The sequence below is a fragment of the Perissodus microlepis genome, chromosome 8 (genome assembly GCF_051167445.1).
Source record: "Perissodus microlepis isolate ML-2025 ecotype Zambia chromosome 8, ASM5116744v1, whole genome shotgun sequence".
Classification (NCBI taxonomy): domain Eukaryota; kingdom Metazoa; phylum Chordata; class Actinopteri; order Cichliformes; family Cichlidae; genus Perissodus; species Perissodus microlepis.
Genome location: NC_140468.1, coordinates 8,818,101 through 8,829,836, shown reverse-complemented (window position 1 = coordinate 8,829,836; position 11,736 = coordinate 8,818,101). Strand labels below are relative to the sequence as shown.

Genomic DNA, 11,736 nt, shown 5'->3' with positions numbered 1-11,736 from the left:
AAAAAGGAAACATATCAAGAGAGCAAGACATAAGTAGAAAAGTGGATTTTATTGAGAAGGTTAGACTGGCATGAGAGACAACACAAGCAAGAATTTCAAAAACAAGCCGTGATGGAAAACAAATACACTACATCAAAAAGTCATCTTCATTGGAAAAGCTGTGATCTGAAAAAGCAAAAAAATCGGGATGGGAAAAAAGTCAGCCATTTCTACAACCATTTACATATAGGAGATAAACCTGGATATTATTTACATGGCAACAGATTACAGTATTTACAAAGCCAGGGCTGGAAGCAAAGTGAAACTCTCACGAGCTGCATTTTTGGAGTAAAACTGGACACGGTCAGTGTGCACAGTCCTGAAAAAGCACAGGGTGATTTTTTGGCAGAGAAGCAGAGATTTTAACAGTGCCTGGAAATGGTGCTCTAACAAAGATTGGCCCAGACCAGAATACGGTCACCAACAAAAGTATTCAAGCTTTTGTCTTTTCGTTTGTCGTTTTTTTTTTTTTTGGTCACATATAATTCAAAATGTAGTTTTGAGGGAAATCTAAACAACACAAGGAAAAAAAATGTTCAAGGGGTTTTCAGAGATGCCTGGAGTCAGTGCCAACACAGATATTCTCACATGATGGGTTATATCTTACCACATTAATATTGGTTATAGTATATTCAAGCAATCTAGAGCAAATCTCTGTACATTTATTAACACACATTCATGATTCAGGCAAACAGGGGAGGACTGTCCCTTTACAAGGCATCTAATCACAGATGAAAACAAAGAAAGGGAGGAGCTGGGGGTTCTGGGTCAATGTCAGTGGTCAAAGCCAGGAGGATACGGTGCTAAACACCACCCAGCTAACGGCAGGGAGGCCTGGCTGAGTCGCACCACTCAGAATTAAAAAATAAAAAAAAAAAATAATAATAATCAGAATATTCAGTTAGCTCATCAACAATTACATCAGCATCAACACCGGTTTTGATTCAACCCTGAGAAAACAGTGGACTGCATGTTCACTAAGTGGCACACCTGCCTAAGAAGGTAATCTTTTTACCCTCTGAACACCCAGAAATAAGGGACAATTTATACGGAAACTGGCATCTTAATTATCTGATTAAAGATTTAATAATAAAGCAACATTTAAATAGTGATTAAGTCTTAAGAAATTATATCAAAGGAAATAAAAGGTTCAGTCTGTTGTGGTTGTGCCCTCGTCAAGCAGTTTTCTGCAAAACAAGGTGCCAGTGCTGGAGCCAGTTCACTCCTCAAATCTTTAACTGTAATTCTACTACGTCTTCACTTCTGATCGCGGGCGTTAAACCTGCTGATCTGAAATGGAAAAAAAAGAAAAGCTGATGACCGCCAAATGTGACACGAATGGTGTAACAAACACGCCTATGAACTAAAATGACTTAGCAACAACTTTCAACAGACATAACAGTAAATTTGGAGTAGATGAATCAGTGCTCGGCAAATCAACTCTCACACACAGTATTGGTAATTAAACGTTACTTAGATTAATTCCTGCGTTTGTTTGGAAGCCGTGCGTCTCATTTTGGAAAACCTTTTGCTGGCGCCAGCAATGACACCTTGTGAGAAAAAAGCCCCAGTAACTCGTGCTGTGAATGCAGAGCTCAGGACAGAGGAGGTGAAGCAGCAGGTTTCAGATGTCATCCAAGATCCAAACGAGGCTTCTTCTCCATTTATATTACCACGGCGTGCACGGCTTACTCGTTCCTCAAACAAATCCTGAACTTACAAGAGGGCCAACTCTTCAAAGAGGAGAGTAAAAACTAATATAAAATGTCTGAAGAAGAATGCTGACGTCTCATCGGATTCTTCTGATGCTGCTCTCTCTCCCAAGTCCTCTTCATGAGCGAGGGGGTGGTCTGTCCCTGTTCAGGTCCTCCATTTTCACAGGTTGTCAGAGGTCATTGGAGCATGAGCTGTTTGAGGTTGTCGTGCAGGATGGTGTCCTTGACGTCCCGAAACACCAGCCTGATGTTCTCCGTGTTGATGGCGGTGGTGAAGTGGTGGTACAGGGGCTTCTGAGTACAGTCGCGCCTCTTGGCCCGGAAGCAGTCCACCATGAACGCCTGGACGTCCGGCAGGCTGTGCTCCGGTCCGTTGTACTCGGGAAAGTAGTCCTTGAGGGGAACGTTTTTCACTTTCTCCTCCAGCAAATCCATCTTGTTGAGGAATAGGATGATCGAAACGTTGTTGAAGACACGGTTGTTGACGATGGTCTCGAAGATGTCGAGTGATTCACGGAGCCGGTTGGTCTGCCTGTCCTCCATCAGCACCTGTAACAGATGACGGAAGAATTAAATACTACTGCCAGTACGGATGGTGTAAATCCTTTAACCTGTACATGTTACATCCTGTCAGGTATTCATAAGCTTCCTTTTAATAGCATTTCCTATTAACCAAAGTCAATTTGGATTGCGCACCATAAAACCAGTTTTATGGTGCGCAATAGGTTTAAAAAAACAAAAAAAAACAAAACGAAACCCCCCCCCCCCAAAAAATAGGCTATTTGGGTTAGCCTGCTATTACATGGCTCTTACAGCAACAGTTGGTATGTTGCACAGGGCAAATCAAACAAGAGCTTGTTTTTTGAGTCAGTTACAGCAAAATGAGGAAAACAGTGAGGGATTTGAATTAAAAACTAGGGGCCAGCATAGCTAAAATGAAGTTGGTTAAGTCCCAGAAAACATATTTATGATGGCAAAACACTTGAGATGGTTCAATCAGAGGCAAATAATTCTGCGTTCAAGCAGCTTGATTCCACATTCAACCATTAAGAAAACAATGCCATTGGAATCCTTAAAGGGGACCCATTCTTTTTCTTATTTTCAGCCATTTATATACTGTTATAATGGTGGACACTCATAAAACTCACTCATATTAAATATTGTCAAGGAATCCGGCTTCAGACTGCTGTAAACACTCAGTTTCAGACAGGTTTTTTCCTAATCTTGGGTCTTTTCATGTGAAAAATCTCCTAAATGGTTCTGTCAAAGAAGCCATACCTGCCTGACATTCAAGCCTTTTGTATATGAGGGGCAACCAATCAGAAGTTAGTTGGCTCCATTAATGCTTGAGATAATTTCAGTTTGTGTAAAGTTAGCAGCAAAGCAATATCCTTACATCTGCTCTGAGCTTCGAATCAAGTTTCTGCTGGACATTTCAGCCTCTCGTTTGTGTAAATACTTCAATCCATCACAATTTAATGTGTACTTGTAAAATGTTGTCTTGCAAGTCTTCTCACTGTTTTCCCACCGCTCTGAAAAAGTACCAAACCACAACCCCCCGAACTGAGCCTTGTAAATGTGATGAAGAACAGACCGATTCATGCTGTTGGTGCCCATTTAAACATATCAGTCACATTTTGGGGATTCACATCAGCCTGTCGCTAGAATACTGAAGATGGAAGGGGAAACATGGTAAATAAATACAGCATGACTAGCAAATAAATGAACCATGGTGCCCTCAAAATATGAAATTCAAAACTGTACACAAAAGTTGTCACTTGCACATCTAAGTGGTGGTCAAATCAGAGCTTTAGTTAGAAACTCAAATGATTAATTCGTCTTAAGGAAAGTCTTGCAGCTGCACATGCAGAAGCATCAATGAAACGTTATCAAAAGTTACCACACATTATTGTCAAGAACAAACTGGTTAATGTGCTTCTTATCATCCTATCTGTATTGAGCGTGCTTGCCCGTGAGTGGCAGGAAATGAGATGCCATGGTTTCTTTCTGCATCTGATGCAGCAGCGGTGTTTACTTTCATTTTTTTACCTGGTCATATTCGGAGGAGGAGACGAGGAAGAGGATCGAGGTGACTGAGTCGAAACACTCAAACCAGCGTCTCCGCTCGGATCGCTGCCCTCCCACGTCCACCATCTTGAAGGGAACATTCTTGATCTCAAAGTCATACTCATGGATGCCCTTAGTGGGTTTACGAGCCAGCAGGATGTCCTGTTGAGTGGGAAGATAATCCTAGCAGGAGAGGCAGAAAGACAAACTTTTAATTATTGAGACAAAAATACCATTTGTCCTCATTTCCACCTAACCGTTTGATATAAAATCCTTTCCAAACCATGATTTGTTTGCAGACTGAAGAAGAAACACCAGACACATAATAAAGTTCAAACTAGCAGCCAATTCATCTGTAAATACTAGAAATGTGTTTTATTCTTCAGCTCTAACTTTGGGTCCTGCAAAAGCAAGACTGGAAATGACACATTTATGAGCTCTGAGGAAATCACAGCAGAGTTTAAGACTACACAAAAATGGTTCCGTAAATATTCACAAATATGGGGATTTCCCACAGAAAGCAATCGATGGGAAGGTCGGCATTTTGTAGAAAATGAAAGTAAAGGTTTGACATAATAAGTTTAACATCTGCTTCTGCTGTAACCTCTGTGGCTCTGTGGAGGAGCTGAATCTAAAGGTGGATATTTCAACTGAAAATCACCAGGAAGCTTGGATAAAGGCTCTGTATACAAGCCAATCATCTTTGTAATCATTGTTAAACTGGCTTTAGCAGGTTCAGATTCACTGCTTAATAGAGGGGACGGCTCCAGATGCAGGCTAGGTGTGTTCTGTTAAAAAAATAACTTGAGCATTTCAAACGTGTCTTACCAAATAAAAAAGACTCATACACAGAGTGAAACAGGGAGGAGAGAAACTAGCACAGCTACAATTGACAGCACAAAGAGTTGAAATGAATATTATGTTCATAAACTAAACACAAACACCCACAAATGGATGCTGTTTGTAAAATGGTGATGAAAGAAAACATAGCAACGCCATTATGAAAACAGTCATTATGAGTTTGATTATACATTTAGGGGGGGGATTTCATTCATGTTAGTAGCGCCCATTCAAAATGTGCTCATTTGTAATGAGAACACTGTGGTTTGCAACTGTGTGTGCGTGTATTTCTATAATAAACAAAAAAAAGCCTGAGGTCAGCCACAGGAGTGAAGTTAACATACACACACCCACAGAAACAAAACTAGCTTTTGAGCTTCATAGCATTTACAAAAGCTATGAGGATGTGTGTGCATGCAACATTATATTCATTCAAACACATATAAGGTGAACCTGCTAAGCCTCTGTCCCTTTTCTGTGATATGTATACTGATATGATGGAAGCTTGCAGTAAACATGACAATGGCATGGCATTTTTTTCTTCTCCTAGCTCTGGTTGACATCACCAAGATGTGACACCTCCTTAATCTTGTCATCCCAGACATACAGATCTGAGTGAGCACAGTATAAGGATTATTTTTAATATGAATCATGCAAAGCTACTCTAGTAGAGTCTAAAAAGGTGGTGCTGGAAATGAGCAGAAAAGGCTGCACTTTATGTATCGAGTTCATACTAAAGGTGGCTGTATTGAAGAGCACAACATGAAAGACGCATCTAAAAGAATACAGCAGCCTTTGTGCTTACACCACCTGTAAGCACAACCTTGGTAATAAAAGTGTCATTAAATTTACAAAACAAACATACGCATACAAACCTCATGAAGACAGTAAGATTATAGATGCTAGCATGCGCATGTGTGTTTATAAATAATAGTACAAGTATAAACACTTAATGTCCTCAATGTAAAAAGGATGTGTTTATGATGCACAGAAATCTGAAAAACAATTCAACTTCAAGCATGCTGATGTCAGAAAAAAGGAAGTATTGTTAAAACTCAGTTGGGAGCGGTTAAAATATCTCTCATGTTAATAAAGGAAAAACCCTGATTTACTCTCAATAACACCCTCAAGTTTTGGACTTTAGACTTAATATTAAGGGTTTATAAACTGTTTGAACTCACTGTGTTCATCTTGATGTTTTTTTTTTAACTAAACTTTTAAACACCTGAAAAAATTGAGCTTAATTAAATATAAGGAGCTTCTTTCACAAAATGCCAGCATTATCTGCGGCAAACAACCGCCTTAGTCATTTCTAAGGTAACTTTTAATTGTCTGGACATGTTGCAGTATTAACTATAACATGCACAAGTCTGATTATCACAAAGAGTACAAGCAGAAACAACTTACCGGCTCGCCGAGCTTATCCAGATTATCCAAGAAATACTTCACTGACTCACCCTGCGACAGGACAGAGGAGGAATTTCTGTTAATTCTACACAATTAATTAGGTTCTGTCATTTTTACCACAATCAGCAGAAAACATTTTGCAGCAATATGTTTGCAAGTGGAAAAGGCGCTGAGATACTAGTGGGGAGAGTGTTTAGCTGCCACACAGACAGAGGTAACCTGACTTTTTTTCTTTCTCCCGTGTCCGCCCCAGAGCAGAGTCTGTTCTGAGGTACTGAGGCAGGATGCGCATTATTTAGTAAGACTGTGACACGTGTTTCTAAGTGTGTCTTTGATGTATTCAGAAGTGTTGGTTAGTGTGTGTGTGTGTGGTTAGAAGTGTTTTATTTGAGTTTTTTCCCAAGACTTTTTCGACACTGCTTTTGTGCAGGCAGTGCAAGACCAGACACGGGGCTGCCAGGACTGAGATGCATTCCTTTATCTGTGAGCTGGTGCGGGTCCTGCACTCGACATAAACCAAAACACCGTGTGCAAAAAGAAAAACAGATTTAACCCATCGTCTTTCCTGTGACCTGCAGCGCCTCTACTGCAACGCACTACACTTGCACAGGGGATTTTTGTTTTGTTTTTTGCATGTATTTTGCATTAATGACAGGATAGGCATTTAAATGTTCCCAGTTGCAGCGATCGGGTTGTATTTCTCTCTTACCACCATGTACCAGCATTACCCACCCCAGCTTCTTCTTCTGGTCACCTTTTGATCTTTAGTGGAAAAAAAAAAAACTAACCTGACCTGAAAAACCTGTGATTGTGTGTGCATGTCTGTGTGTGTGTATGTGCACGGCTAGGATTACCCAAGGGAGGAGCCCAATGGTGTGGCGCTCTACTAGAGTTAAATGAAGAAAAAGCTACTTTTCTGATTTCACATCCGACTCCGCCCGAGTAAAAGGAGCTCATAACTAAGAAGGGTTTGGTTGGTTTTGAAATAATCAAAAATCAAGTCAGATTTTTTTTCCCGTTTTTTTTTAAAAAGGAGAAGAGAAACAAGAAGCGCAATCACTCTGCGTTCTCCCTGCTGAGGCATGACAACGCCTGCAGAAGCAAAACTGAAACTCAGCAATATGTCATCTGAACCGACACTTACATTAAAGGAAGATATGACTAAATAATTCTAATGCTATGAATCTCACATGAAAAGATTAAGACTATTGTAACGAGCAACACTGACGTCTGCACTGCAGGAAGTGAGAGAAGCCATGTGCATACTCACAGCGCTACGTGTGTGTGTGCTTTTTTAAACATGATAATTACAACCAAGCCTGAAGGCACGTGCGATTTGTGATGCAAATGCTTAAATGGGGCACGGTCAACATGAGGGGATTCTGGGTAATCTGCTGGAAATGACACAAATCTCTTCTTAGAGAAGGAAAAAAATTTTAACAGCTCCCAACAGAATTACTTTTGCCCTCAGGGTTTACAGTGTACTCACCATTAAAACTTAATATTAAGGTTTTGTACACTGTAAGCTTGCAATTGATATTCAGTTTCATTTCAAGACATCTAACAATAATAAGTTTATTTTAATATAAGAGAAAAGGCAAAAAGAACCCAAAACATCCCAAACACTTTTCAAAATGTGTGGTTGGTTTTATAAAAGATGGACATTTGACAAAAACTACACTGTTCTGTACATACATTGATTTTAATACATATACAGAGACTTTTTTGACCCTAAAATAATGCTTTTTTTCCTAATTAAAGTCAAATATTGTTTCACTTTGTACCCTAGAACAATGAATTAATCGTCACATATGAATTAAAAATGTTATCTGTTTTATAAACTAACTGTCTTGGCTGTACAGTAATATGTAATTGTGTGTGTGTGTGTGTGTGTGTGTGTGTGTGTGTGTTTAGCCCTGTGTCTGTGTTCCATTGACCCTCCACTGATATTACACAACAAATAAAGGCTCAAAGCTATTTCTGATCAATTGTTTAGTCTATTAAATGTCACCTCAGTTTCCAGAGTGGGACGAAGTGACAGGTGACCAACTATTTAGTTTGTTCAACCAATCCGCCAAAATTCAAAGAGCTTTAATCTGTAAACATGTGCACATGTGAAATAAGGATGGGACAATATATTTTGTATGGCTTCCATCTGTGGTATCAATATCTTTATCAACACACGTAGGCGATTTCACCCGGATTCCCTCACCACTTTCAGCTGCCGCAGTGCTTATGACCTGTTTTACGCAAGTTCACACAGACTCACTGCCATATCTATATGTACTTACATAGCTAGTCATCCCCACATGGTCCATTATAAGCTACATAATGGTCTGAAGTGAACTGATAATGATGATACACATATCCTAATGCCACAGTGGAGAATATAAATGTATGACTCCTGCTTTTTCGTGGGCGTTTTTACTTGTTTCGTTTTCACAGATATTGTGATGTATCGCAAATGATCGCCTCGCAGCACACTTAGGCTACAGTGATCCTGTGATACCAACACCTAGCGTCCAGTAACTGAACAGCTAGTCAGGCTTTTAGCGATCCTGCCGCTCTTCAGTTACAGGCTGTTTCCATAGCAGGCTGCTTACATTGTTCCGTTTACTACTGTCACCGAATGAGTCACATTTGTGTGTTTATATGAATGATCAGTCCAAGTGACAGCTCACTTCCATTATTAAATGCACAGCTCCAGCTTCAAAAAAGTCTAAAAGGTGCGATGTTTTCCATGATAATTAACGCTTTTGAAGATTTCGGGGGTGGGCGGGTGGAATAAAGGAACTTGACAATTTGCAAAATGAATACTTACACTCTTACACAGATAGGTTATGCACGTTAGTGTGTGTGTGACCTTGTGTAACTCGAGGTGTGTGACACTCTTAGTGTTTGTGTGCAAATAACACTGAGTGGGAGAGCCAGGGATCTGTTTGTAAGCATAAAGCTGTTTAACTACAGATCAACATTCCTGCTCTGATCACACTTATTCCCCTTGTCTGTCTGGAAAGGTTTGCACCAACAAGCTGAGTGTGTGTGTGCCAGAGCAACAAAACGCCATTGACGAAAGTTTGGTTTTATGCAACCCACTGGCAAATTGTAATTTTCTGCTTTTCATTACTGAAAGCCACTTGGAGAAGCGCAGCCCTTATTCTGTCTTCAGTTGGGGGCCACTTAACTGCTGAAGTGTTTAAGTTTGTCACATGAAGGCAGGGCAATCAGGGTTATTCTTACATAGACAACATTTTGGCAAGAGCCACAGGAAAATCACCAGCCTTTTGATAAACACACTGTTTTCTTAATTGGGGATTATTTACTTGGATAAAATTGGCATTTCTTTGGCTTATTAAATAGCCAGAATACACAGATTTCTGTCAAATCAGGTAAAGTAATCAGTGCCTTAACTGTAAAGCTACACTCATGGGAGAAAGGGGCTTATTTTGAGTCAGGAAAATCCCTGACAGCTGGTCATTTTTAAAAAGAAGCCTAAACTACGGTAAAAAAAGATAAAATAAGAGCATATCAACAGCCCAGAAAGGACATGTGAACGCACTCCCGACCACATCTGCTCTTCTGGGGTAAACGTCACAGAGTTAAGACGTGCACACTGACAGCCAAAAGATATACGCAGCTGGGAGAGGTGTAAACAGGAAGCCTATTGAATCACATGTCTGACCACTCGGCACAGAGAGAGCACCAGAGACTAAAGAATTAGATGCAGGGAGAGAGGAAAGGGAGGATGAATTGAAAAGTCAGTTTCACTTTCTGTTTTCACTGCCATTTTCATCAATATGACTTTTTGGAAAAACCCATTCAGAAACACCAGAAAACCCTTATTGCACCTGGTGATAGAGAGCTGAGATTGAGAACGTTTTATCAGACAAAACTAGGCCACCATTATCTGTCAGTTATGCCATTTCAGCGTGTGTGTGTGTGTGTGTGTGTGTGTGTGCACGCTCTAACCCACCAGCTGAAACTCCCTGCGCCTATCGTAGGCGTTCTGTATGCCCGAGTCTGCCCACAGGGCCTTAATGGCGGGCAGGTACTCCAGGAAAACCGAAGTCTCAAGCTGCCCACTGGTCATCTTGGCTGAGCGGGTGTCGAACGCCATCAGGTTGTCGCCATGCGGCTGGTTGTCTTCATCACCCCACGGAATGTGCAGCTTCTCACGGGCGTCAACCAGCACACGTATACCTGGAAAAGGAAGTCAGATGGCAACTTAATAGTGGAAAAGGGTAGTGAGAAGGGCAGGTGAAACAAAAGTAACCCAACACCTGTGTCCTTTGGAGGCCTGCCGTGTCTAAAAAAATAAATAAAATACAAAAAAAATTATGATAGGGCAAGAAAAAGTGGAGTTGATTTTAAGGTAGCACATGATTAACATAACCCTGTTACTAGACAGATTTCAGGGTTTTTCCTGCTTACACAAAATTTCCACCAAAGCGGTCTTAGCCTCCCCTCAAAGGAAAAAAAAATCACCACCTTGTGCTAACCATCACTCTACCCAATTTTTCTTTAACTGAACTTTCATTCAGTCAAGAATAAAGCACATTTTGCTGATTTAATGACCAGAAATAACAAGAAAATGTGCTTCGAAAACCACATTATAAGCCGGGGAAATCCCTGTATTCACAGCTATTATTTACGTTTATTTCAAACTGTTTATTCATTAAAAAAAATGTACAGGATGTGCTGGTCACACCAACACCTTACTTTGAAAATGGCCGAAATAACTGTCGGGTTATATACAATTTCGTGACTATTAAAAAGCGACGCTTGAGCCTTGTTGGTATTTACAGACGATTTTGTTTAACGTGGACAACACCAACGTAAAGATTTCTCTTTCATTCAGTCCGTGGACAAAGAGGAACACCTTACAGCACACTACACTGGCGGGTTGCCCTCCATTAGCTTCATCCCGAGCTTAGTTATTGAGCAACAAAACTTGCCTGTAGCTGATTTAAAACCGCGGGTTGTGTTGGTTAAAGATATCACAAAAAACTTGATTCGCTGTATTTGGTATAGCTATGCTAAACCCCTAAAAATGTTCAGCTTTTAGGACAAACGAGGCTCCTATGGGTGTGCCGAGAGCAGATGTAGACTGTTTATGTGTCCTCTCACCCAGCCCAGCGCTGCTAAACAGATGTGGAAACTTTCCAGTGCCTTTTAACCGAGTAAAAAGGGCGATTTTCACGCCCTTTAACTTTCCAGCCCTCGGTAGCGAGGTTACCTTTGATAACATTGCTGTAAATCGTTGCTCTGAACTCCTCTCGGGCGTGCTGGTCGAAGTCCTGGCCGTGGATGATCCGCATTTGTTTGAGGAAAGTCGACTTGCCGCTCTCGCCAGCGCCGAGGAGAAGGATCTTCACCAGCCGTTTTACATACGTTTTCTCCTTGGAGAGACATCTGTCGATCTCTTTGGACTTTCTCAGCTGTTCCACCTCGCCGCTGTTAAGCAGGCAGACGGGTAGACAAACTTTTAACACGGACCTGGTCGGCAGGAAATCCGCCATGTTCGCACAAACTTCATCGATGCTAATTTGATGCGCGTTCTCGGGCGCAGGCACGGGACCAAGCCCCTTCCCTAAACTCAGGAAGTACCGCTGCTGACTGTTTACCATCAATCTTAAGGCACAGCCTACTGTGCTATTTACGCGGATAT

General features: G+C 41.0%; 1 protein-coding gene across 1 annotated transcript; it reads right to left on the bottom strand.

The window, feature by feature from the left end:
• Nucleotides 1-30: 30 nt before the first annotated feature.
• On the bottom strand, nt 31-11,645 carry LOC146381328 (guanine nucleotide-binding protein subunit alpha-13). The gene is made up of 5 exons (XM_084937317.1): nt 11,305-11,645; nt 10,042-10,268; nt 6,069-6,119; nt 3,804-4,004; nt 31-2,303 (listed from the first exon to the last, which is right to left on the bottom strand). The coding sequence occupies exons 1-5, from the start codon at nt 11,585-11,587 to the stop codon at nt 1,932-1,934; spliced, it is 1,134 nt and encodes a 377-aa protein (XP_084793443.1). The 5' UTR covers nt 11,588-11,645; the 3' UTR covers nt 31-1,931.
• Between the last annotated feature and the right edge of the window lie 91 nt (nt 11,646-11,736).

Bases quoted from the DNA above. Each gene is read 5' to 3' on its own strand.
- LOC146381328 (XM_084937317.1), bottom strand. From the start codon at position 11,587: ATGGCGGATTTCCTGCCGACCAGGTCCGTGTTAAAAGTTTGTCTACCC. The intron at 4,005-6,068 runs GTAAGTTGTTTC...CTCTCCTGCTAG, and splicing joins TGGATAAGCTCGGCGAGCCG to GATTATCTTCCCACTCAACA. The intron at 2,304-3,803 runs GTAAAAAAATGA...CATCTGTTACAG, and splicing joins CCTCCTCCGAATATGACCAG to GTGCTGATGGAGGACAGGCA.